We start from the raw sequence: 27,315 nt of genomic DNA on the forward strand, positions 1-27,315 counted from the left end.
TCCCTTTACTCCTCCAAAATATTCTTAAACTCAGTGTGTGTATTAAACTGTCTTTTTTTAATATCTTACTGTTAACAATTCTGATACAGACCATCTTCTGGCCCCCTGGGCCACCACGAGACCTCTCCTGTTATCAGTAGGGACATTCAAAGGGGCGAGTGAAGACAGGTGGTGAGAGGCCGAGTCTTGACTAAGCAAAGAGAAGGAGCAGGGCCGCCTGTGTGTCCAGGGACGGTGAGAGGCCAGGTGGGCTGCCAGGTGAGAAAGGCAGTGGAAGCGCTCTGCTGGGGCAGGCCTTCTTGGCGCCTTCTTTTCACACGGCCTCATCTGGTGTGGTAGGTGTGTTCCTTGCTGGCTGTGTCGCCGTCTGGGGGTGAGCGTGGGCCACCACAGCCAGGCCATTCGCCTCCTGCAGGGCTTACGGTGCTGCCCTCTCCTGCTTTTCCCTTCAAACCTCCCAGAATGGAAAACAGAGGAATAAGTCTAAAGGGTTAAGTTGAGGAATCGGATGTGGTTTCTCCTGAGCTTTACAAAGTTGCTGAAAGAAAGCTTAACAAGACGATTTTCTTTCTAATACGTTAGAGTAAAATATAATAACCATCAAGCATTTAGAAAAACAGAAGGAAGAAATGTAAATACTCATATCTAACAATTTCCATTAACATTGATATATATATTTTGCCAGGCTTTTCTCTATTGTAATCTCTTCATTTGTTTTGCACAACTATGATCAAGTCATATATACAGTTATCTTGCTTTTTTGACCTAATGTTGTAAACATTTTTCCATGGCAACGTAGATTTTGATTTCATACATCAGCTGTGAAAGCCTTTTAGCAGAGGCTTATGAGTAAATCAAGGGCCTCTGGATTGTAGCCAGTGGAGAGGCGGCCACTGGGGTGGAAGGCAGCAGGGTCTGCCTTGACCTTTTCAGGGAAGCAAGGGTCACGGGCGGGGTGATGCTCATACTGGTCCTCAGGAAATCCATCCATTTCCCCCGCTAGCCTGCTTTTGAGAGTACCAGCCCAGCCCAAGAGTGATTAGACGATTCAGAACCCCCAGCTTCCAGGTGGTTCCTGCAGGCCCTGACATTGACCTTATTTAGCAGGAAGATGCCCGGACCCTCCCACAGCCCTGGACGTGAGACCACTTGAGCTGCTTCACCTCTTCCTATACCGAACAGGGAGCAGAGTGAGCTGCCATTTCCCCATCGGGGGCAATGGTTTGCCAAGTGACCCGAGCAAATAGTAACCCCGCAGTCCTGTTTGTGGCTGCCAAACGGGCAAGTAATCATATGGTGAAAGTTGTAAGTAGCTCATGATCTCCAGAGTCAGGAATATTTTTAATATATAGGTTAGCTTGTTAGTTTGTTAGCTATGGGGAAGATTTATGTGATCTGTTGATGAAAACAGGATCCAGGAAAGTGGGTTTTACAGAGCTATTTACTGCCCAGCCTGGGTGTTAACAGCTCATTGTCTCCAAGATAGGAACAAACAGCTTGTTTATTTGTAGAGAAATGTACTATCAACCAGAGAAGAGACAGTTTTTTCTTCCTCGACTAAGTTATTTGAGTGAGCCATAAAAACTAAAACACCCGTAGTAACAACAGAACAGCTTAAGCAATCATTTATATTAAATATGAGTTTATGGCCATGCTTTTCTCCCCATTTGGCGTGTTCCCTCTGTCTTAATCTGACCCGAGCTGTTACAGGATTGTCTTTGGCGTGGTGCATGGGGAAAGCACGTGCTCTGGAAACAGGCCCACTTGTGTTTGAGTCCCAGCACAAGCATTTCCTAGCTGCAGTGAGGTAGAGGCAGTCACCTGTCTCCTTGAGTGGCTAGGAGGGTGGTTTGAGATAAGAATTGTGACGTGCTCGGCCCAGCGGGCCAGCCCTGGGGATAGTGGTCACTGTTGCTGCCACCTCTGCTGCGCGGGAGGTCCCTGTGCCTGGTGGTCCCCGTGGCCTGGTCTGGTTGGGCCAGGTGTGTGGAGCCTGAAATGAGAAAATGGATGCCCTTTTCCATGGGGTTGCAAAGAGTCGGACACAACTGAGCGACTTCACTTCACTTCACTTCACTCTGACATACACCTAAGGGTTCATAAGGAAAAAAAAATAGCCAGGTGTTCCAAAGATTCATGGTTCTCAAGTTCATCTTGAGTGAATGAAAATTTTTTTTCCCCGGCCACACCTTGTGGCTTGCAGAATCTTGGTTCCCAGACCAGGGATTGAAACCAGTTGCCCACAATGAAAGCTCCCAAGTCCTGACCCTTGGACCACCAGGGGATTCCCACTGAGGATCTTACGTTCACACTTCCTAGGCCATTTGCCCAACCCCTGGCTAGAAACCATCCAGGCCTGTCGAGCTGCTGGCAAAACAGCCTTTCTGTCCTTTTTCAGAATTTCCACCTGAATGCATTTGGTTTTACTGCTGGCAGAAGTGTGCCTGTAGACTTCCAGCAAAGATTTTGTGATCTCTTGAGAGGGTGGGTACTATACAAATCCCTCGGGTGTACAAAGAGGAATCATGCCAGAATCCCTTTGTGGGAGAGATGGACACCCAGTTACAATAGCACGTGTTCTAAACAATTTCCTGCAGTGGTGATTTTCCCGCCAGCCCCCAGCACAGGCCCTGTGCCGGTAGCCTGTGCGCAGCGCTGCTGACCCACCCAGATGTGGCATGTGGTGGGACTGCATTCCCAGGCAAAACGCTCCCGCACCTCCAAGTTGTCAGCGTCCCCCCCGGAGGCGTGTTTCTCATCAGCACTAATTTTTGCCTTTTATTTCTGACTTGTGGCGGCTTGTCTTGTGAGCCCTGGATAACAGAAAGGACCCATCCCTCCCTCTGGAGCCTCAGTCCATTGCAGGCCAGGGACTGAGTGGGTGGCACAGTGTTGCCCTGGGTCTCATGAAGATGGGCTCTGTCCTGGCCAACCCTTGCATTCTGTGCCATCTCTCCTGCAGTTTCTGTTTTAAGTGTGACGGAAGCGTCCACCCCTAGGCTCTCTAGGTCCAGGCTCTTATCAGCTTCTTGGCAAGTGGCAGAATTTAAGAAGAGGACTGCTTCATGCCCTCGCACATGTTATTTCTTTACCCATGAAGTTAGTCTTTCTGTGGTGAGCAGGGAGCATCCAGGAACCCAGTTTCCAAGTGAGTCTTTCTTCACACTTCACAGAGAACTGCTTCTCAGCGAGGATCAGGTCTGATTCGTGCCTGCAAGGACCTGTGTTTCGAAGTAGAGCTTGTGCGAAGGCTGAAGGACTTTATCTGCTGGGCTCAGGAATGCAGATGGCACCTGACCCCGGGGATGGCTCGGCTAATGAGCACACAGCCCCCACTGGGCCAAGGTCAGGGGAGTTCTGTCCAGCCAGCAGGACTGGACTTCATCAGCCATCCGGCCCTCTAGGAGTCACACAGCAGTCTCTCAGAGGGACGTCCTGGTACCTTTCATCTTCCAGTCGTGACTTGGTCTCGGGTATCATCAAATTACAGTTGACCACACTGTGCCCTGTTTCTCTTTCGCAGCCTCCCAGTGCAACGTTAGTCTGAAGAAGCAGAGGAGCCGCAGCATCCTCAGCTCCTTCTTCTGCTGCTTCCGTGATTACAATGTGGAGGCCCCGCCAGGCAGCAGCCCCGGCGTGCTTCCGCCGCTGGTGGAGGAGAACGGTGGGCTCCAGAAGGTCAGTGCAAATGCTCAACTGCCACCACGGGGTCTCTGTCCCATCCTTGACGAACATCCTTAGGAAGACTCTCTGACAGTATGTGTACAGCCATTAACTTAAAGATTTTAAATTGCCAAAAAAGTTCATCATTTTGTTACAGGATATGTCAGTCATTCCCATTTCACAACGAAAGAACATATTTGATGCGAGTTAGAAGAGTCACTTCACATTTTTATCACATTCTGTTGTGGGAGGTTGAACGTATGAAATAGAGAGTTAAAGAACCAGGAACAGACAAAGAAATGGAAAGTCCAGAGGAGAAACAGAAACTTGGAAAAAAGCAGATAATAAATTTAAGTGGATTTAACTACCCTGTTTAGTCATAAACATTTGTTATATATTCTTTTATACATATCAAATAAAACATTTTATGTCAGATCATCACAATAGGTAAAAACAAGTTCTACCCACATGCTGTCTAACAGACATCATATTCAAAACCAAATGATTCAGAACAGTTCAAGGTAAGAGAATGAGCAAAAAAAAAAAAAAATTACAGAAGTATAAGCCAAAAGGAAGCAGAGATAACATTAGTAATCTCATGTCACATCAGGAAAAAAAGGAATATGTAAATCACACTGGCTCTTAAAGTTTTCACTCAAAGGTAACAAGACTCATTTCAGCTTACTTTTATTGGCCAAAGCAATTCCCATGATTATACTTAACTTCAAAGAGCATGAAAGAATAATCCTACCATGTGCCCAGAAAGAGAGCTGGAATTATTTGGTAAACAGTGCTAATGACGTACAGAGCAGGTGGCTACTAGTTTCTGACCCAGCATCCAACATAAAGTAATATCAAAAAAAAAAAAAGGTAGAAAATAAAGAGATGGGCAAAGTATACAAAGCAAATCAAATAAATAGAAAGCAAAAGTGGCAATGTTAAAATCAGACAAACAGAATTCAAGGCCAAAAGCATTAAACAAGAGAAAGAGGGACATTTTATGTTACAGCATCTAATACATGACATATATAGCAGCCATAAACCTTTACATACCAATCAACAGGACAGCCAGATACATAGTAGAATATCATTTGAGCATCATGGAAAGCTGACTTCTAAAAATAAACAGCCAACAACATAGGAAAATCATTGGCAGTTCTGGCTAATATATGTAATAAGATTTAAAAAATGAAACGACTGATACAAATATGGAAAAGATAGGAAGCCAGTTTTATTTGCAGATGACGTGATTATTTGCATTGAAAACCCAAAATACTACCGAAAAATGAGAGTTCACTAAAAGCTTTTGGTATGGTGGCTCTTATTTATTGAGAAATGTGCTGTGTTTCTGAATAGGAAGACTTAAAATTGACATAGAAGAAAAACTATCTAAGAATAGCTGAGAAATTTTTGGAAAAATATAATGAAAGATAACTTGCCTCAAGAGATATTAAACCTTACCCTCTGTTGATGTGGAAAAATATGTCAGTAGAATTTATATAATGAAATTTGCCTGTAAACCCTGTCACAGCCCTGTATTCTGATATCTCCCCTCAGTGTACTTTCCTTAAACTATCAACTTGTACAGTGTGAAAGTCATTGCTGTAGAGAGTTCCTGTTAATGAAGGGAACATAGTTTATATCCTAGGCCTGTAGAGGATTAAAAAAGACGAAAGGAGAAGAATTAGCCCAACTGGGCCAGCGCCCTTGAAGTTGGACCTGCCCCGGCCTGGGTCAGGTCACGGAAGTGACAGACCTCTGCTGGCCCAGTGACAATGGCCGTGTTTCATGACAAGGTGAAGATTGAGGACTTCCAATATGACAAGGACTCTGGGACGTGTTTCTACTCCTGCCCATGTGGGGGTAATTTCTGCATCATCAAGGAAGGTTTGAAGAACAGGGAAGACATGGCAACGTGGCCTAGCTGCTCTCTCCTCGTGAACGTGATTTATGTCAAAGATCAGTTCACGTGTGGAGAGACAGTCCCAGCCCCTTCTGCTGACAAAGAACTAGTTAAACGCTGAAGAAGACATGTTAGATTCCAAAGCCTGAACTTTGGGAAATGAGCCAAGCTGGAAAAATCGAATGCAAAGTCAATAGCTTCTTCATGGTTACAATCATTTGGTAGAGAGAGAGAGAGAAGTCACTGCTGTCATAGTAAGTTTTGTTTAATGAATACCTGCCTAGATGAATGGCTTGAGAAGGTGGTGTTGAAGAACCTTCCTCCTGGAAGGTTTCCTGGAACCCTTAGCTGTATCTACCAGAGAATAAAGGTCTTTAAAGGCATCTCCTGCAGCAGAGCTGGACTTACCTGGACCTAGTGTTTGTTCGTGGAAATGTCCTTCGGTTGACACTTGTCAGCATGGCTTTTTAAAGCATTCACCCTGAATAGTGCATCACTTGCATAATCCATGACCCTTCAGTGTGTGAGACCAGACCCTGTAGAAAGAGCCCATGTCAAAGTGGGGCAGCTCTGCCCTTTGCATTTGCCTAATCAGGACACTGGAATGTAAAGCCCAGGCTCAACAGATGTGGAGGCCAGTTGCAGGCCTGTCTCTACCACTGCCTCCCAGGCAGTCTCTGCCTCTTTGAGCTCAGCCTGCTGGAAGAGGAGAGAATGATTCCGTGCACCCTGTGTATTTACTGTGTCCTCAAGAAAAGCTTCTGAGCAGTGCCCTGGTGTGACAGCCATTGCAACTGTCCCGATTTCAGCCTGGACTGAAGACCAGTTGCCCCAAAATGAAAGTATGAAAGTGCCTGCAGCCCCTGGCCAGAGGCCAGGAGGAGTTGGCACTCTGAAGACTCCAATGGCAGAGACCAGGGAGGACTACTGAGGGTGAGGCAGAGTGAATGCGATTGCTAGATGCTTATTCATCCGTGCACGCCCCATGATCACACACACACGTAAACCTCTAGGGTCATTCTCAAGCTCAGATACCTGTCTAAGGTAGCAGCTTTGGTCATGGTCTGTGTTTCCTCAAGCCCTTCCAAAGTAACCATTTAGTGGTGTTACCTCTCACCTCACTGATGCATTCACTTAGTCTAAAGACGCACTTGTGTTCGGGGGCTATTTGCCATCTCCCCACTAGCACTTTGGTTCTCAACTAGAGATGACTGTTTCCCCTAGTAAACATTTGACTGTGTCTGGTGACATTGTGGGGCTTCCCTGGTGGATCAGTGGTAAAGAATCCACCTGCCAGTATAGGAGATAGCAGGTTCAATCCCTGAGTCAGGAAGATCCCCAGGAGGAGGAAATGGCAATTCACTCCAGTATTCTTGTCTGGAGAATCCCCATGGACACAGGAGCCTGGTGGGCGACCATCCATGTGATCACAAAGCGTCAGATGCAACTTCAAGACTGAGCACACACACACACACGCACACGCTCAGAGACATTTCTGTAGACGCTCCAGGGTTTCTACTGGCATCTAGTGCCTGGGCCAGGGATACTGCTGAGCACTCTACAGAGCACAGGGCAGCCCCGAATGTCAGCAGTACAGGGTTGAGAGGGTCCACAGTGACCCAATGGGCTTGTGAGCCTCTGGTTAAAATCTGTCCCACCAATCTCCAGATGTTAGGACCATAGTATTTAAAAGCTTCTGAAATGTACTTCTCTGCATAAGTTCTTGAAAACTGAGACTTTATTTGATTGCACTGTTATGTTGGAGAATAGCACACCTCTGCCCTTAATGATGACAGAGGCAGTTGTGAATCCTTAAGACAAGCCCCCAGTGTCCTGAGGAAGGAAAGAGCCATCAAGAGTATGTCAGGAGGAAACAAGAGCAACTGTCACACTGCAGAGGTGATGACGAGGGGCTGGAGATAATCCAGAAGTTGCTAAATGGTTCTTGGAGCAGAGATCAGAAAGGTACCAGCCATCTGCCACTGTGTCAGTCAGGTTTGACTTCTTCTCATGAGACCCCTGTCCCCAGTGACCCCCCTGAATAAAGAAGGATAGAAGTGAAAGTGAGTCGCTCAGTCGTGTCTGACTCTTTGCTACCCCCTGGACTATAGCCTACCAGGCTCCTCCATCCATGGGATTTTCCAGGCAAGAGTACTGGAGTGGGTTGCCATTTCCTTCTCCAGAGGATCTTCCCAACCCAGGGATCAAACCTGGGTCTCCCACATTGTAGGCAGACACTTTACCATCTGAGCCACAGGGAAATCCATCCCATAATATATAAATAAATCCATCCCATAATATATAAATAAATCCATCCCATAATTCTGGGAGATTTTTTTCCTTCTTTGCTGAAACTTTCGTTGTTGCTCTGACTGAGCTTGAGTAATAGAAAAAAGCTCAAATTTATGGCCAGAGTCAGAGCAGGCGTTATTAATTGGCCCAGTGAGGCGATAAAGAAGGATACACTTTCACAAATCCTTCCATGTGGAAGACTGCAAACGATGCACCTCCTTATCAGGGACCATGATGCTGTGACTCATTGCCTCCCATCCCATCAGCTGAAAAAGAAGAAACACAGAAACTGGAAATTCTCAGTGGAGATAAATTTGATTTTTTATTAGCTTTTCTCAATGATGCTGATACGAAGTGTTTCCATGGACCAAGTTTAGAGTGACTGGCATTCTGGGGATAAGGAATGGTTGAGGCCCTTTCTTGGGACCTGAATTTTCTGAACACTCCCCACCAATACAGGTTCTGTTCCCTTTCATGGGAAAGCTGTCCCCCTTGCCTGTGTCCTTGGAGGGTATTCCTTGCACCATGCCTGTCCCATCTGCCCAGTCCTCCCCTAGAAGAGGGCCAGAAGTGGCCAGGGGATCCTCAGAATCTGGTTAAACTGTCTCCATTTCCCTGTGTATCATATTGACTTGAGGCTTTAGTCTTCGGAGAAAAACTTACTTACAAGAAGCAACAAGTGAGTTATTAGAGAGATTTATGGATCAAAGTAAAGTATGGGTTTTCCTTTTTCCTTTTCAATTAAGGATTAAATTCCTGGGAGTAAAGAAGGCACTATTTAAATAAACAGGATGACTTATGAGCCTCAGGAACCTGGCCTGGTTTGTCAGGGGAAGGAGTGGCTGGGAGGCAGAGGGGAGCCTAGTAACTGAGGACTATTCTTGGGTTCCTCCTGCTCATTAAATCCCACCAAGGTGCAGCGAACAGGAGGTCATATGGCTGCAGTACTCAAGGGTACTTTGAAGTTTCTTTTGAGAATATGATCTATTTCTCTTTAAACCTGACAATGATTTTGTTTTTTCTTTCTCCTTAGGGTGACCAGAGGCAGATCATTCCCATACCAAGTGTATGTATATTTATCCAATTTTATTTAAACACTCATAGAATCTTGTAGCTTTGGGCCTACTAATATAAAAGACTTTTTTAAATATTTGACTTATATTGAGCTTTTTAATCGTGGTATAAAGAGCTCTGTTGTGTTTGGGGGGGCAGGGGAGTGAAGCTACATTTTAAACTGTTAGCAGAAAGTCCTGAAAACTTTCTCAAGAACAGCAAGGCAACCAGCATCTATTAACCAAACTCTGACCTTTCTCTCTGAGAAGGGCCTCCTGAATAAGTTTAAGGCAGCACTTCCTTCTCCCCCACACCTCATAGACTGGGAGACCATACTTTTGTCCCAAAGAGGTTCTTTGCAACAGGTTCTGTCTCAGTGGTACCAGGTTCCCAAGACCCCCCCCTCCCAGGGGAGCAGGCCATTTCTGATTGCTCAGGTGTCGGTAGCTTGGCTATGGCTCCATCAGAAAAATCAGCCCAGTCATATTCACTGACCTTGAGGGACCACCCCCGCCCCATTCCCTGCTTCCGCCCTGACTCTCCCAGACTGGCTGTCCTGCAGCTCTGCTGCAGCTGGGTATTCCCTTGAGCCACCAACTTCTGTCCTGGAGTTCAGGAGACTGACCAGAGTCTGAGCCCAGCACAGGCTGTCCCCACCGCGCCTCCTCTTCCTTCTGCTCTTGCCAGCTGAGCCAGGTAGCCTGAGGCCAGCCAGCAGGAAGCATTGATCTTTGGTCAATGATCAACTCCCAAAAGAAACTTGCAGTTGAGATGCCAGTACCAAACAAGGTCTTTCAAACAGTCTGTGTCCTTAGAGAAGGACTTAAGTGGTTTTTTTTTCAGATGTCCTGAAACTGGTATCCTAATCCATAAAGATTCTGATTCAGATTGTCTGATTGAAGTCTATTCATCTGTCTTTCCTTGGGCTTTTTAACGTTATTTTCTGGGAGCATCCAAGAGATACTGATCTTACATTGAAAGAAACGATGGATTTCATTAGTACAGGTTGACTCCAAATTTGGTAGTGGATATCACTTGTGAATTTTTTCCCTGAACTTTAACTCTGCATTGATTTGCAGATTGCATGAGTTTGTGGAGTGATTGTGACTTTGCCAGCATGCCTAGGGTTTAGGCTTTGTTGGGAACTGACTTGGATCAAAAAGATGGATCAATCAGTATAGCTTCTAATCCAGTGTTTGAGTAGGGTACCCAGTGGGATTGCTACCAGGCGTCTCTTTTTAATCTTTATAACAGAGTAGTTTTGTGTATTTTCCCTGCAAGCATGTCTACATTCAACAGATGACAACAGGTGGCCTCTGTCCCCCTACCTCTGGTACTCTGATAGCTCTTGTTTTTTTTTCCAGAGTTAATTCACAGCTATCTATAAAGTTAAGTGCTGAATCAAAGTATTTGTCAGGGCAAACACTCTACTGAGACAAATGACCCTTTCTCCACAAATCTCTTTCTAGAGTCCCAGAATAAAATAGCCAAGAGGGAAAAGACATCTTCTGTAATTTAGCTCAGTGTTAGGTCAGTAAACTGCAGACTGTCCCCTACATGTGAGACACTGGGTCAGGCTTTAAGAATCTGACATACTTTGCAGGAAAACAAAGCCTACCCAAAGTAACTCACATCTTTGAATGATCACCTCCAGAAAAGCAGGTCCACTGATGGAGACCATGTGACCTCCGCTGGCTGTGTAGCAGGCAAGACTGAACCCAGGCCCATCTGGAGGCCAGCTTTGCCAGAGGATTCGAGCCTTGGGGTCCCCTGCAAAATCTGCACCTACTGGTCAAAGTTTCAGGTCACATAAACAGTAACCCTGCCCTGTGGTCCAGAAAGGGCAGTGGTTAGTACTGAGAGCCCCTGAGAGCTTGAAGCACTGCCCCGCAGGATCAGAAGTCCAGGTTTGTACTGAGCCTCCAAACCAAGTTCTGATACCCTGTAAAAACTTTGTCCAGCCCATGAAGACAAAGGTGCCCCCTGAGCCTGTAGGTGCCCAGAGGAGGTCCAGCTGGAGGCCCATCGCTGCTGCTCACCTCACAAGTCCCCCTTTTGTTATTCACATGCTGTAGTTTACATGTGCAGGTTGGGTCTTTTGATTTTGTTTTTGTTTTTTACTAAGCTCGTTTTTTCATTATTCAATTTTTCATTAACAGCTTTTAATTTTTATTTGTTTGTTTGTGCAGACTTCTCTCTGCTTGCAGCAAGCAGTGCTGCTCTCTGTTTTCGGTGTGCAGGCTTCTCGCTGCTGTGGCTTCTCTTGTTTCAGAGCACGGGCGCTGGAACACAGGCTCAGTAGTTGCGGTAGACAGGGTTAGTTGCTCCACGGCGTAAGGAATCATCCCAGATCAGGGATCAAACCCATGTCTCCTGCGTTGGCAAGCAGATTATTTACCACTGAGCCCCTAAGGAAGCCCTCATTCATATTTTTTCATTATTCAAAGTCATGGTTTAAAAAAAATACTAAAAGATTAAAATAGAAAAGAAAATCCCCCAACTTGATCTCACTCCTTAGAATACCCTTCTAGTGTTTGTTATATATCCTTCCAAAAACTTTCTAAATCAACACAAGCATCTTTAAACAAGTGAGAATATTACAAATTGTTTTTCGCTTTTAGCAGGATACCTTGAATGTCTTTCCAGATATTAGTCCTCAGCAAGCTGCCTCATTGTTTTACATGTGGTTGTTGGCATTTACTTGGTTTCCACTTCTGTGCTCTTAAAAATAAATATTCTTGTGCTTGTGTGTTTGTGCACCTGAGTGATAGTATCTAGGTGATCGGTTCCTAGTTGTGGAAATGCTAGGTCAAAGGGTATACTGTATATTTTGGTAGATTAAAGGCAAATTATCCTCTAAAAACCTAATTTAAATTCCCACCAAGAGTCCATCCCCTTATCAAATATGGTAGTTAGGAAATATTTTAATCTTTGCTAATCTAAAAGTAAAGAATGATATTGATTTATTGCTTTGTTTTTTCCTGAATGAATATGAACATCTTTTCACAAGTTTATTGTACATAGGTATTTCTCCTTCCCTATTCGTTTATACTGTTATCTTTTCAAATTTCAAGGAAATTAGCACTCTCCCCTAAATTTATGATATATCTTTCTGCCTTGTCCACATCATTTTGGCCACAAAGAAGTTAAATTTTGTATAGGGAAATGTGTTCATCTTATCTTTTATGGCTTCTGAACTTTACATCATGCTTAGAAAGATCTCCCCATTCTATGACTGTGACCCACATCTTCTCCTAGTATTTTAACAATTTCATAATCACACTTAAATCTTTGATCCATCTGGATTATGTTGATGTAGGGTGTGAAGTCGAAATTCACCCTTGTTTGCTTTTCCAGGTAACCCAGATCCAGCTTTATTTCCTTTTCCAAATGGCTAGTCAGTTGTCCCAGCATCATGTACTGAGTAACCCATCTTTTATACACCTATTGGAAGTGACGTCTCTACCTGGACTTGGTTTTAAATGTACCACTTAGTAACATTTGTCTCCCAATTGGGAGCTGGGGCTTGCGGCCCCCTGTACATCTAATCAGAAGCCTCATGGTCTGTCTGGTACAAGTCAGGTACCGAAGCGTAAGGAAAAAGACAGAGGAACAGTTTGGAAACAGTAAAGTTTGGTGTTAAGGCTGAACGTGAGCACTCAGTGCTTTGGCCCCAGTGTAGACCTAACCCCGTAGTTCCACACTCTTGCTGGAATAACAGACAATCTGGTGCTCCTAGCACCAGTGAGACAGTGCAGCTGAGCCATAAACATGTTGAAAGACAAGAGGAGAAAGTTGTTTTCTAACAGTTATGTTTCTGTGCTGTTGGCTTACTAAGCCTTTTATAAACAGCAAGCCTTATGAAAAGCATCTAAGCAGAGCAGCTCCTCTCATTAGAGGTGGTGCCGAGTCCGCTTTGCCCACAGCCCTGAGACTCTGCCCTTAGCTCGGAGGTGTGGGGATGGTGGGGGACAGTGTGCAGACTCAGCGCCCAAAACCTCAAGTGCACAGACCACCATCCGTGTCCCAAGAAGAGCACTGCATTTTTAAGGTTTGCGAGAGTGTGCTATGGGGTGAGCGCCTTAGATCAACTATTCCTGGCTGCCAGTTCATGACCAAACAGGACTTTCACTTCCACTCCCAGGAAGATCACTGGTGTGAGTGCCCTTCCCAGACCTGCCCCCTCCCTCACCCCCCATGATTTCTTGCCCCCATTCCCACCCCCTGGCCATGCCCACCCATGCTTTGGAACAAATCATCGTGTTCAGAAAAAGCTCTTTTTTTATATACTTGATGTTTCTCCTATTCTTCAGCTTTATGATGGCCTGAGAGAAAATTTGCCTCAGGACATTTTTTAGTTAATGATTCAAGCATCACCTGAGCAGATCACTGAAGTCACAAAACACTACTGCAATTATGTAGTGTCCTTGCATGTTCCAAGGACACAGCAGCTGTCCAGAAGAATTCTTACCCTCAGTCTGAAGAATTTGCATTAATCTAAAGCTGAGCTTTCTGGGAAGCTGCGTGCATTTAGGAACCAGGCTAAGGATTAACGAAACTCCACCCACCCGCCCCCCACCCCCCTCCCCCCCCCACCCCCCCTCTCCCCGCACAGTGCATGGCCCCAGCCTGACCTAGTTCTCTGCAGCACAAATGATAAATCAATAGTTTGCTTATTATGCCTCTCACCCCACTCACTCTTTTCTCTCTTAAAATAATATGGGAAGCCTTCTTCCTTACTGGTAACTCAGAGAATGCTTGTAAAGTGTGGGTTAAATCTGCAAAGAAAGTAATTTTTATTCTTGAGCTTGGAAAATAACTGAGCCACTTTTGGCAGATCTTTGATGTTTTCAGATATGCTCAGGATAGAAGTTCTAGATCTTTATTTTCCAGGCTGGCAATTACATAAAGTTAAAAGGTTGTTGTAGTCTATAAATGCATAGAAAAAGGTCTAGGCAGATACACACCAAACTAAAAAGGGGGGCACCTGGGGAAGGGAATGGGGGATATGGAAGAGGGAATACTTGAGTTTTATATGTCTATATTCTTTACAATCAGAATGTTTTTATTACATAATTGTGAAATAGAAAATTTTTAAAAATTTTTTATTTTAGTTGCAAGTATGTTTTCTGCTATGGTCCACACAACAGAATAACCCCAGTTCTGTATGTTTCGTTCATTTATTAGGCTCATTACACTATGCCTTTTAAAATCTCTTTTTGATACAGAACCTCTTGCAGGTTTTGCAGGGTTTTTGTTTGTCTGTTTCTTTGCTTTTGGCCATGCCACACAACATACAGGCTCTTAGTTACCTGACCGGGGATTGAACCCAGGCCCCAGCAATGAAAGCACTGAGTCTTAACCACTGGACTTCCAAGAAATTCCCATGGTTTATTTTCATTTTTTAAAATATAAAACTCGCTTACTGGTTTGAAATGAAGGGCAAAGTCCTTTCCATGACCCTGGATCCCACACCCAGGGTCTAAGACATGTCTTTCCCAGAGCCACACCGTCCAGGATTCTGCCTGTGAACATTCGTTAGAGCCAAGGGAGTTGGGAGGCCATAAGGGCCTTTTCTCCTGGGTGATGTTGAGAGAATGAAACACACACACTCGCTCGAGAGAGCCCCTGGCATTAGAAACGCTCCTGTCTCCACCCGGGGCTCATCCTGCTCAACCCCACCAGCCCTCCAGCCAAGATAATCATTGCATTTGCAAATTTACCTAACCTGTTGACCGCCTGTGTTACACTCACTATTGAACTAGCTTAAGTCCAAAATTAAATTCCTTGACTAATGTTCAACTTAAACCAAAAAGAGAGAAAGAAAGAAAGAGCCATTTGGAAGGAAATACTTCTAGATTTCTTTTTTTTCTTCTTGTTTTATTTGATAAGCTGATTTGTCCATTCTTCAGTGGTTCGGGGCAGATAGAGATTTTCGTGTTGATTTGTTTTGCATTAACTCCAGAACAGAGATTGACCTTCCTCCAGGACAGAAAATTAGCTAGTTAATATTGGGTAGTGACTATGCCACAGAGTAAACTGAAGTGCTTAAAATCATTTCGAAAATGAAGCAAGGCCCAAGAAATAAATACTCTAAGGCAAAAATTGAGATTGGCTGAAGATATCCAGTATTTTCTTAACTCTTTATGACCTCTTTATCATAAGATTGTCAACTACTACAAAGGTACATAAATGGGTTTTCTGGTTAACACACAGCATGTGAATTCAAGTGTGACTGCCAGGGACAGAGACTCTAAAGGGATAAGAGTGTCGCTTTCACCCAGTATTGTACCGAGTGGGGCATGCACAGCAGAGGGCACTGTATGTGGGCCAGTCTTATTTCTGTTTCCTATTATTGGAGGTCACTCTGGATTGCTGGGCTCCCCTGGTAGCTCAGCTGGTAAAGAATCTGCCTGCAATGCAGGAGACCTGGGTTCGATCCCTGGGTTGGGAAGATCTACTGGAGAAGGGAATGGCTACCCACTCCAGTATTCTGGCCTGGAGAGTTCCATGGATTGTATAGTCCATGGGTAGGCTCGCAAAGAGTTGGACACAACTGAGTGACTTTCACTTTTCACTTTGGATTACATTTTGCTGGTGGTTCTATAGTTCCTCTTAAAGGTTTTTCAGAATTTCAGTGACTTAAAAAAAATACTATGGTCCAGTATAGCTCTAAAATATACTTACATACCATACTGAGTTTAAAATGAAATAGGACCCCAGAACATGGGTTGCATGGTTAGAATAGCTGTTATAATTGAACATTCATTTTCATATTGTCCATTTTAATAATAGCAATAGCTACCACACATGTGCCAGGCAGAATGCTGGATGTTTTACTTCAATTATAGCTGATAACGACCTTTTATGGTAAGTATTATTCTCCCAACTCAGAGCCAAGAAACAGAGCTGATGAAACAGAGCTGATATTCCAGCCAAACTTTGTCTGGTTCCAAAGCCCAGGCCCTCATCATAGCTTTTCATACAGTGGCACAGTATTGTTTGGTAAAACTTTGGTAAGCTACTTCTTCCTATTGTTTTTAATAAAATTCCATGATGCACCTAACCAGGCATTTAAATGTTTGGTTTCATTTCTAACTTCATTGACATAGTATAACACAATAATAAGGGAATTGGTTGATCTTTTATATAAAGGTAATAATATTGTTTTTTTTCCCCCCCCCCCGCTTTAGCCACCAGCTAAATACCTCCTTCCAGAGGTAACGGTGCTTGACTATGGAAAGAAATGTGTGGTCATCGATTTAGATGAAACATTGGTGCACAGTTCATTTAAGGTAAATCAACATAAAAAATGATCGATGATCTTTGTCATGTGGCCACAATTGTATTGGAAAATGGAAAACTAAAAACATGAAAGCTTGTGGTTTGTTGGCATATGACTTCACTGTTCATAAAATCCCAGTAACTGTTGGTTATTAACTCAGGTAAACATTAACTCGAGTAGTTGAATATTAACATAATTAGTTTGGGAGAAAAAAATCCGCTGGGCTGCCAATATCCCTGAGACCTCATTCTTATACAGTTTAAGTTTTCCAGCACTCTGCCCCCTGCAGAAATATTTTCCAGGTGGCACAAGGCAGTCAGTGCCCCAGGACACTGCTGTGTGTTTCTCTAGGTAACTGAGCACTGCACAAGCTGCAGGTTATATGGGAAAGGACAAGGGGAGGCACAGTTGAAAACTAGCAAGCAACTGACTGTCCTGGAAATTTTCCCAGACCAAGCTTCAGAAGATGCCCAACTCTGAAGAAGACTTTCAGAGCTACGGCATCTTAACAGACTCAGTCATTCATCTTAACGGCTTTGATGACAAGAGCTTGCTGGAGTTTTTCCTGAGCTTCATGGCTAAGTGTGTATCCCCCTGCATGCCCTCCCTCCTGAAGGCCAGGGGCTGCAGTACTCTCTGCGTGAGCATCACAGTCTGACTTCCATCACCTCTCTCACGCCTCCTTCTCCATCTCCCCACCGGAAGAGCAGCCAAAATTACAGACTACCCAAGGGCCTCCATGTGTGTGTGTGTGTGCTCAGTCCTGTCTCTCTGCAGCCACAGGAACTGTAGCCCACCAGACTCTTCTGTCCATGGAATTCTCCAGGCAAGAATACTGGACTGGGTTACCATTTCCTCCTCCAGGGGATCTTCCCGACCCGGGGATCGAATCAGTATCTCTTAGGCCTCCTGCATTGCAGGCAGATTCTTTACTACTGTGCCACCTGGGAAGCCTGGGCCTCCAGGGGGAACTGCAATGGCTGTACTCCTAAGAAATGAGTTAATTAATCATTTTTCCAATTTTTGAAGTTGTTTGAAACAAGCAAATGATGAAAAAGTTTGGAAATAGGGGATTGGTGTGTTGGGGGAGAAGCAGAAGGCATATAGGGTCCTGGTCCTATTTTCCTTGGGGTGTTTCCGGTAATGGAACTGCCCTACTGTTGCTGGCCAGTTAGACCATTTTCCTCTGTTTACCACCAGCCCATGACCCTGCTTACTTTGCTGGAAGATATGAAAGCACCACCTGAGATGAAGGGTGTTTCTGACACCAGCCAGTCACTCCTTGATGGCTGTATGGGAAGTAGGAGAGAGCTATCAAATTTTCCTGCAGACCTTTCTGCCAGAAACATCCCTCTTTGGGCCTGCTTCTCACTAAACAGAATCCTCCTTGACAGGTCAGGGCCAGGCAGTTGTCCTGGAGTCCTTGGGAGTGTGGAGGAGGGGCCACACACCCTCCTGGCAGGGAGAAATGGCCTGGCTGACCACTGGAGCATATGGGTACCACTCATTCCACAGCCCCACATGGGCCTTCCCAGGATTGATCCCAGGGATTCAGTGACCTCATATCCCAACTCAACTGTGAACTGCATTGGAAGCCTTTCCTCCCCTGTGGGCAGGATGCTCAGGACTTTTTCACATCCCTGAGGAGCAAAGGCCTTTAGGGCAAAGGTCAGTTGTCATCACAGCATAGCCAGCTTCCTTGCAAGCAGCTCTGGGAGCGTGGGCATCACCAGCCAGACTGCACAAGGTTACTGAGGGCTCGTGGCTCCAGGGAGGGAGCCTTGGGAGCCCCTGGTGTCTCCAGGGCCTGCTCAGAGGGCAATTGATAACACAGGTGATGTGAATAACATGTCTTCATTTCTTCCCTCCCTGAGCTGCCTGCATTTTCAAGCAGAATATTGTATGATTTTTAGGGTTCTGGGCATCTCAAAGCCCTTTGAGAATCCAAAAGCTAAGAACTTCTCTCCTTGAAACTACAGAGCACGCAGACCCAGAGACACATGTTCACAGCCCTGGCTTTGGCCCCCTTGTTGTATGTACTTTGTGGAATAGAATGTCACAATCTAACGCCTTACGAGAACTTTTTCCTTCAGCCTTTTGTTTTCTCGCCTCATTCTGTATTTTAGTTGTGAAGTGATAAAGTACCAACCTCAGCCTTGACCTTCCGACCAAAGCAGTGAAGAAGCTGTAAGCTTAAGGCTCAAGTGCTCTACTGAAAGCTTAGTACTGGTTCTGTGACCCAGTATTCTCCACAGTTTTCCAGTGTATGTCTCAAAGAACAATGTGTGTGTACAGTAATGGACTTGAAGGCAGACTTTAGTTCAGATTCTTACCAGCGACTCTGTACCCCATGCCCCTGCCCAGGGACCATCACACCCAGTCTCCCTCCTTCTGCTCCTCTCTTCCTTATCCCAAGTGTTTGTGATCTCATGATTCTCTTGGGCCTGTTCGTTTCCACTTGATTTGTGGAATTCATTTAGAACTGTATGCGAGTCTGTCGTTGAGAATATAGCGACTGTTGAAGAATCACATTTGAGTTTTAAGTGTCACTAATTGTGGGGTTACTTTAAATATGCAGATATTTATATATCTGTTTGTGAGTGTGCTCGGTATTGTACCACGCAGTGCAGAACAGTCTAAGGTGTGGTGGCTCTCCCACCCACTCCACCCCACCCCCCTCCAGGGCAGGAGACGGTGCCAGGCAAGGCTGGAAATCACTGATGCACAGGGCTGGATGCAGCCATGGGCACTCATCAGACCCATTGCTCTAACTGTGGAAGACGGGAGAAACCAAGGTCCAGAGGGGAAAGAGCCTGCCCTAGGTCGTGGTCTGTGGCCTCTGACCTCACCCCATATATCCAGTGGCCCCACTTTGGGCCCATGTGTTGAACATGTCTGTATTTGTGCAACTTACCAGATGGCTCCATGGTAAAGGATCCGCCTGCAGTGCAGGAGATGCAGGTTCTATCCCTGAGTTGAGAAGATCCCCTAAAGAAGGGGATTCTTGCCTGGGAAATCCCATGGACAGAGGAGCCTGGCGGGCTGCACTCCGTATAACCGCAAGGAGCCTGACACAACATAGCAACTCAACAAGCACTGTCCTCTAGGGCTGTCAGGCCCTTGCCGCCTCCCCCTGGTGGCCAGCAGTGGTTCCTGCTGCTCTAGGCAAGCACCAAGAGTTGGAGGAGCCCTGTTTCCAAGCCAGGTGCAGATGCTGAAAATGTAACAATATTCAGAACAGAAAATAACATGCTTTCCTGCTTATGTTTATTTTGAGGAACCAAAGCATGCTCCAATGTCCCCTTCTAGTCCAGGCAAGCTTTTTTGGTGCTAAAGTTTCCAGTTTTATTTTGTTCTGTAAGACATATTAATTATAGTTTCTTCTTTCTCCAGCCTATTAGTAATGCTGATTTTATTGTTCCTGTTGAAATTGATGGAACTATACATCAGGTAAGAAATCAAAGCTAAATCTGAGTTTCAGTAAGCATTTTTTTTTTAGTAATTACATTTTCTATGAACTGTATTTCTAAATTCCCCTTTCAGTAATCATTTGTTCCTAAATCAGGAGGAGGCAGACTTTATTAAAAATTCAGTGATTTTCTGCTTTTTTTTTCACTCAGATGAATTTTGTGCTTCATTTATAAGAGAAGCTATAATCTATTTGTAAATATTAGATGTGGTTGCAAGTTCGAATAGTTCTTTGATTTGATGCAGACTTTTAGAAGTTTCCATATCCCCCACTGGCCTAGCTTGATGGTCTAATTAACTTCCCTATGTAATTGCTTCAGCTACTCCCCTAGCAGGCAACAGGGAAATGTCACAAGTCACTGACTTGCGGTAGATTCTCAGCAAAGATTGTCAAAGCTTGCCAGCCACTCCAGACTGACCTTGTCACTCCCGCATCGTGTTCTGTGAATATTTAGGAAAGCCCAACCCAAAAGGGAAAGGAGGAAGGGTGTACATTTTTGGATCAGCAGGAAGCTTTGAATAAAGATGCCCTAGTCAGTTGCCATGCATCTTTTGTTCTGATATTTTTTCCCCTTATATTCCTTTTTATTGCATGAAGCTCCTCTAGGAGTAGCTTCACTTATGAAATATTGGAAACACTATGGGAAGACATTGCAGGCTTTCCACAGGAACGCCCCAGCGTCTTCCTCGTCAGCCCCAGGCTGTAAAAGGAGAGCCTGTGGCCTCGTGTGTTCATATCCCGGGATGGCCTGGCGTGTTCATATCCGGGGAGGAAAACCCCCTTGGTGCTTGAGCCGTAACGGGGTGTCTTTCCTTGGAGATGCCGGTAGTCTCTTTGGCCCTTGAATGCAGCGTGTCAGAGCTGGTGGGGCCTTGGGAGTCAACAGGTCCAGCTGCCTCACTGTCCACATGGGGGAAGTGAGGCTCAGCCAGGGAGAGGCTTGGTTCAAGGTCATACAATAGGACAAGTTGACATGAGAGCTCCAGTCTCCTGTTCCTGACACGGGGCTCTTTGCCGGGTACTTGAGTGCCCCCTCCCCCACCACCAGGAGGTCCTGCCAGCAGCCCACCTCTGGTGTTTCCACGCTTCATGCTTTGGAAAGCCACCAGGGAGCCAGAATGGCAGGCACTTGGGCATTTAACACTTCCCGAAGCATCCGCAGAATTAACTCCGCATCTGAGAAGCAATTAAGGCTTTTGCGTTTAATATCTTGGCTCGTGTGACAAGATAATGGGATGAAGGAGAAGCTGCCCACTGGTATGACAGAAATTAGGAGAGGAATGAATCCCTTTGTTCCTCATGACTATGAGCATGGCCCTCAGGACCTGACTTGCTGTAGCCAGCCTGTTCTCAAAGGAGCTGCCCAGCTCCCCCAACCCTCCAGACTGTGCTATGATTCACCTGGTGGTACACACTCCAGAGCTGGGATCAGAAACTCTTTCTCCTGAGGGAATGAAGCCACAGGCGCCCACAGGAGGACCAAGGCCCTGGCGAAGGCCGTGGCCTCGTTCAAGTAATCCAGGATAGGCTGTGCAGGTCCCAAGGGGCCTATTCTCGGTTACTTGCACGCGGACGCGGGCCTGGACGCCAACCTCTGGGCCCAGGACCCTCCTCTCTGTCAGAGGCACCAACGCCATAGTCCCCAGACCAGTCTCCTGCCCTTCGCATGTAGCAACGCTTGCTTTCCAAGCAGCATCCCAAAGGAGACTGAGGACCACAGGCCGCACGCATTCCTAGCACCTAGCAGCCTCCTGAGCAGAGTGTAGGCCTGGAGCTACTGCAGCCACACCCCATCCCGAGGCCTCTCCACTCCGCGGAGCCCTAGGGGCACCCATCCTGGGCATCCTGCTCCTCTGGCCCTCCCTCCACACACCCTTTCACTCAGCCACAGGTTTCCCACCAAGACCTTCACCTGTGTGAACTCCTCTGTCAGCAGCTCTCCCTCTGCATGGAGCAGAGCCCCGTTCCCCTCTGCCCCTCCTCCTGTAGGGCATCCAGCCTGCTCCATCTGCCGTTCACAACCCATGCATACTCACCTCGACCTGCCTTTCACACTGACTCCAGCCTTTCCTATCCCCATCTCCCCCGCCTTCATCTCGGCCTCTGAAGGGCTGGTCAGCAGAGCTCTGGCCGTTCTCCAATACCCCAAGTGTTTCCAGGCAGGGTCTCATGCTCAGACTAATTTCTCGTCCTTATCAGCCTGGTGAACTCCTCCTATTCACCCTTCAAGGTCCAGGCCAAATGTTCCCTTTTGTGAGTCCCTCCCCCTAAGAGGGCGGTTTATCATCATTAATTTATCCTTATGCTGCAGCTTTCATTATGCATGTTCATTTTGATCTCTTTTGCTGAATGTCTGCTCTAGACTGTGAGCTCGTCAAGGGCAAGGCCTGTGTTTCCCTCACCTTTGTAACCACTTCAGGCTGAGGCCAGAGCTGGAACTGAACGAATATGAGTCGAACTGAATTTTAACAAGTTTGAATTATTTTAGGGAAATGGCTAATTTCAAGTGAAATTTATTCAAGTTTTAATTAGTTCTTCCCTCCTCCCACCTTCTCTGCCTCCTCTTGCCAGCTCTGCCTTCTTTCCCCGCGCCCATGTTCCCTCAGATCTGTTCAGGCTTCCAGTTGGGGGCAGAGCCCAGCCACTCTAAGAAAGGTGGTTCTTTGCCCCCTGTGCTTGGCCGCTTCTGATGCCTGGTTTCTGGGGTTGAGAGTAGGCTGGCCTCACATCCCCTGAAGCATCTGTTTCTGGAGCAGACCGAAGCAGAGTTAATGTTGTGTGTCAAGTAGACCGTTTCCCACGCCGACAAGGAAGGCCTTCATGCAGCTCTACTGCTCCTGTGCCTCCACCCCAGGCCTTCTGAGCAGCGGAAGGGTTCCAACCAAGTAGACAGCCACCAGAGCAATCCCAGACCTGCCGGGCAGCGGGCCATGCCCTGACCTCCACCAGAAGGACCACCCCAGACCACGGCCTCTGTCCAGAAACGGCCTGACCCAGAGCATGTCCCATGAAACACACGTGAAATGAAGGCTCTGGGTCACCCGAACGTGGCCCAACCTGTCCACTTGCTGGTTCTGAAAATCCCCAGAACCCTCCACACCAGGTCAGCTTCCCTTTTCCCCTGGGCGAGGAGTCTGCTCCAAACTCAGACCTGGAGCACACCGTGAGGGGTATCTGGTCCTAAGCGCCATGTCAGATTACACAGCCCCTCGTTCAGTCCTCCTGGGGGCAGGAGGCAGGAACCGGCTTAGGAACTCTTCCTCCCCAGGGCTCTCGGGGCCCCAGGCCTTCCTCGGTGGCAGCTGTGACTGACCTGCATGCTGTCCCTGCCGTTGCAGGTGTATGTGCTGAAGCGGCCACACGTGGACGAGTTCCTCCAGAGAATGGGACAGCTGTTTGAATGTGTGCTCTTTACTGCCAGCCTGGCCAAGGTGGGTCGTGCCCCCAGCCCTCAGAGCCCAGCCCCTCCAGCCGTGCCTCCTGTCTTCAAGCGGCCCTTTGTTAAGGTGGGGGAAGCAGTTTCCATGGTGACAGGTTCCCACCCCAGATGGGGTAGATGCAGGCCCTGTGCACAGCACCAGCCTGAGAGGCTTTTGGGTTACCATAGTGACAGGAGCATTGGGAACAAATGCTCCATAAAGCTGCTGCGTGCCGCCAGTGAAGCTGCTTGTCCACAGACCAGGAAACCACAGGTGTGTCCTGTGTGGCCGAGACAGGGATCTGCATCTCATCTGGTGACTGGCTGAGGCCTCTGTGCACTTGGGTTAGCAGCTCACCTGGGTTTCAGGGAAGGATAAGCATCAAAGGTTCATCCACCCGCGAAGGCTTGAATGAGCGTTCTGACTGCCCTAAAGAGCCCCAGGACCTCAAGCCAGTCACTTCACTTCTCTCGCCTCCGTTTCTTCTATGAGATAGGGATAATCCCATCTACTTCGTGGGGTGGATCAAATGAAATAACGCCCAGAAGGAGCTCAGCACAGGCCCCAACTCCTGTTCAGCAAGGGCCTGTGGAGCCCCTGCTGGGTCTCCCATGTGCTGTGCTGGGCACTGTCACATGGTCACTGCTCCTGGTGTTCATTCTTTTATTATGATTATTCATGATGATAAAATAAGCCACACATGTTTTGGCCCCGTGGTTTGATTTGAATCTCTGACCCAGCATCTACAGTGGCCCTGACCAAAGAGAGTGGTTTCTTTGCCCTTACCCACTGTTTGAGGGATCTAGCCGGTTGACAGCACTGCCTCCCATCATGTGGGTGAGTCTGTCCTTTCGCAAGTGAAATGAGGTGCCTGCACTGTGTGGAAGGCCTGCCTTGCTCCTCGAAAGAGCTCTTTGGCATGTCTGTGTCTCCAGCCCTGGCCCTGACAGGGCCAATGCCATCCATTTGTTGGTGGCACCAAGAGTGTCTCCACGGGCACCTCAGGGACCCTCAGTAGCCCCAAGAGGAGCTCTGCAGAGTCCAGGCTAGACGTCTGCCTGTCTGCAGACCTGCTCCAAGGATGCACAGGCAGCTTCCTCCCCCGTGTTCCATCTCTATGCAGGCTCCCTTCTCTGAATGTTGGGGACACTGACCCTGAGTTCCCAGATGTGCTGTGCTGCTTTGATGGGCTGGGGATTTCTGGTTTGGGCCATCTCTCTGCCATTCCATCAGGCTCATCACCGGGCCATAAAACTTGAGCCAATGGGGAGGGAATCAGGAGCCCCAGGCTGTCTTCTTTATGCTGAAAATAGAATGCGGCCTCAGGAAGAACATCGTCTTCCCCAGTGGGAACCCTTTCAGATGAGCGGTACCCACGACTGTGCTGTAGTCCTGATGGCTCTTCTGACAGTGCTCTCGGCTGCTGAGGCACCTGGGGTGATAACCAAAGAAATAACAAACAGGAAGGTTGCACTGTGCTGGGGGATTGAGAGCTGTTTTTTTCCTTTGGCAAAATTGAAAGCACTCTTTCTTGGCATCATCCCCAGCCTTGCTTAAACATCCTTGTTCGGTCTCTCTTCCTGGACGGCTCCCACCTGCCCCTCCATCTGTCTCTCCAGCCCTTCTCTCGCTGCTACCCTAGGCTGCCTTTGCTGAATCAGCCCCCACGTGCTTCCTTCCAGGGACTTCAGTGTGGTCCAGTGGATTGGACTCCACACTTCCACTGCAGGGGGCACAGGTTCCATCCCTGGTCAGGGAAGTTCCACATGCCATGCAGTGCATGTGGCAAAAAAAAAAGAATGTGCAGCCTTCCAGCTTCTCTCCTCCCTAGTGCCCAGCTCTGCTGACAGGGAGCCATTCCCCAGGGCTTGGCCCTGAGCTCAGCCCCCAGCCAGCACCGTTGGTGTGCAGGACCTCCTGGCCTGCTTCCCTGGGGCCTGAACAACCTCTGCTGACAGAACCTCACAGTGTCTACTTCCCCATCTCACGTCCTTCCTTCATTCACTCACCCAGCAAGTATGTCCTTTATACCTGCTGTGTGTCAGGCACTGTCCTAGGCATTAGGCATACTGCAGAGAACACGAGATGGTCCCTGCCCACGTGAAGCTTACATCCCCACGGTTGGGACTCCCAGACTAGGACACTCCCTTGAAAGATGTATGCCACCACCATTGTTAGTGATAATGAAGAAATTAGCTAGAGTCAGCCACTTAAAAATGACCCACATGGCACTTCTCTACCCTCACCTGGAGCCCTGAGCTCACCTCCCTTAGTCAACAGGAAGCCCAGCCTCCTCCTGCACTCTCTCCGTCAGGATGTCTCTGGAGAGAGGACTCGCCCATGGAGCCAGGATGCTGCTTGTAGCCCTGCATCCAGCAGCCATGACGGCCTTTGCTCTGCACTCGGGGTGCTGTGCGTGCCACCACTGGCCTTCCCACCACCACCAGCCTCGGGTGCTTCCCACTTCCCCAGCAGAGCCTCTGGGCCCCTAAGGACCTCTGACTGTGCCCCTCACTTGGGTCTTGGTGCTGAGGCCTGGCCTCACGTGGCCTGGAGCTGCCACTCTTTTGCCTCCAGCCCGAGCTACTCAGTCTGGATGAAGATTTTCCCTCAGACACAACCCCTTTATTTCTTCATCCCTTTCAGTGTTCTTTGGGGAAAATTCCCCAGGCCATGGGAGATGGCCAAGCAGGATGAACCCCAGCTGTGATTGGGGCTCTAATTCCCTCCCTTAAAAGTCCTGGGCTCCAAGTCAGTGGCTGTGCTGTCTGGGCACATTCTATGACAGTCAGGGGCTGGGCTGTCCGTGCTGCTCAGAGCTCCTCTAGGGGGCAGTGTGGCCCCGTGCACACCAGCCAAATCCGAAGTCCGCACTTCCTTTGCTGATGCAACTAGTATTTACCGAGCCCTACCAAGAGGTGGCGCTAGTGCTGAAGAGCCCATCTGCCAAGACATAAACTAGGTTGGGAAGATCCCCTGGAGAAGAGAATGCCTACCCACTCCAGTATTCTTGCCTGGAGAATCCCATGGACAGGGGAGCCTGGCAGGCTGCAGTCCATAGGGTCGCAGAGAGTCAGACCAGACTGAAGCGACTTAGCACATGCAAGGTGCTGGTGATGTCGTGGGGAACACGGCAGACAAGGCCAGGGCCCCTGACAGATGACGGAACCGTCAGGTGGTCCCGGGTAGTGGTGAGCTCTGTGGAGGCGATGGCAGCTGTGAGGCCAGAGAGTTTCTGCAGAGGAAGGTGCAGGAGGGCTGGGAAGGTTGTGAGGAAAGCCGAGCGCTGAAAACCATCTCCTCAGTTTTCGGAGAAAGTGTGTGTAGAGAAGGAGAAGTGTGTGCAGAGAGTGGGGAAGAGAGTATTCCAGCAGAGGGGACACTGATGCACAGGTCTCAACCATGTGCAAAGCCAGCGTGGCTCAAGTGACTTGTGGTGGAGCTGAGAGGCAGCCCTGTGGGATCTGGCAGGGACCTGGGGCTTCGTTCCAAGTGTGGCAGGAAGCCAGTGCAGGGTCTGACGGGTGTTTTCCAGCGGCCGTTCTGACAGCTACAAGGTGAGTGAGTGAGTGGAAAGGAGGCCCCAGGGGAAGCGGGAGGCTCCTCTGCAGGCCAGAGATGACAGAGGCCCGGACAAGGGAGTGACAGTATAAACAGAGAGATGCGGGCGGTTTCGAGATATTTTTGGAGAGGGAACTGACAGGAATTTCTGATGGATTCGATATGAGAAGTGAGAGAAATAGAAGAATCCAGGGTGTCAGGGAATTACCCAGGATCTTGAAACACCTGCAGTTATATAAGTCCCTTTTTAGATGAGTAGTATGGCTCTTGCTACAGGAGGTCAGGGCTCCTGAGCTCTTCCGGGCCCCCATCATTCACTGTGACGCCTGCTTCCCAGTACGCAGACCCTGTGGCCGACCTGCTGGACCGCTGGGGTGTGTTCCGGGCCCGGCTCTTCCGGGAATCGTGTGTTTTCCACCGTGGGAACTATGTGAAAGACCTGAGTCGCCTTGGGCGGGAGCTGAGCAAAGTGATCATCGTGGACAATTCTCCTGCCTCCTACATCTTCCATCCTGAGAATGCAGTAAGTAGCCCCAGACCAAAGGGACTCAGGGCTCCAGCTAAGCTCTCTTGCCAGGTAGAGCGGCTCTCTTGCCACTTCCGTACCTTCAAGAACCTGTGTGGGGGTTTCGTGGCCTTTTCCTTAGTGAAATCCCAGCTTTGCATTGAG

At 47.7% G+C, this 27,315-nt stretch overlaps 2 protein-coding genes across 5 annotated transcripts in view; both read left to right on the forward strand.

Moving 5' to 3' along the window:
• CTDSPL (CTD small phosphatase like) overlaps nucleotides 1-27,315 on the forward strand; it is a 124,027-nt gene that overhangs the window by 89,528 nt on the left and 7,184 nt on the right. For 3 of the 4 annotated variants that reach the window (XR_011145468.1, XM_068981710.1, XM_068981711.1), the window contains exons 2-7: nucleotides 3,524-3,678; nucleotides 8,892-8,924; nucleotides 16,105-16,206; nucleotides 19,590-19,646; nucleotides 23,004-23,096; nucleotides 26,983-27,168. Coding sequence is in view for 3 of the 4 variants with exons in the window: in XM_068981710.1 (XP_068837811.1) it covers nucleotides 3,524-3,678; nucleotides 8,892-8,924; nucleotides 16,105-16,206; nucleotides 19,590-19,646; nucleotides 23,004-23,096; nucleotides 26,983-27,168 (626 nt within the window). In the remaining variant the exon portion in view is untranslated. The remainder of the gene's footprint in view (nucleotides 1-3,523; nucleotides 3,679-8,891; nucleotides 8,925-16,104; nucleotides 16,207-19,589; nucleotides 19,647-23,003; nucleotides 23,097-26,982; nucleotides 27,169-27,315) is intronic. The other variant, XM_068981712.1, reaches the window with a different exon arrangement.
• Nucleotides 5,439-5,687, forward strand: LOC138087253 (diphthamide biosynthesis protein 3-like). The gene is made up of 2 exons (XM_068982263.1): nucleotides 5,439-5,550; nucleotides 5,623-5,687. The coding sequence occupies exons 1-2, from the start codon at nucleotides 5,439-5,441 to the stop codon at nucleotides 5,685-5,687; spliced, it is 177 nt and encodes a 58-aa protein (XP_068838364.1).

Source organism: Capricornis sumatraensis, chromosome 10, assembly GCF_032405125.1.
Source record: "Capricornis sumatraensis isolate serow.1 chromosome 10, serow.2, whole genome shotgun sequence".
Lineage (NCBI taxonomy): Eukaryota > Metazoa > Chordata > Mammalia > Artiodactyla > Bovidae > Capricornis > Capricornis sumatraensis.

What these genes read in the sequence shown, in the direction of transcription:
- LOC138087253 (XM_068982263.1), top strand. Translation starts at nt 5,439, where the DNA reads ATGGCCGTGTTTCATGACAAGGTGAAGATTGAGGACTTCCAATATGAC. An exon ending in TTTCTGCATCATCAAGGAAG is followed by an intron (nt 5,551 to 5,622) that starts GTTTGAAGAACA and finishes TTTATGTCAAAG; the next exon opens with ATCAGTTCACGTGTGGAGAG.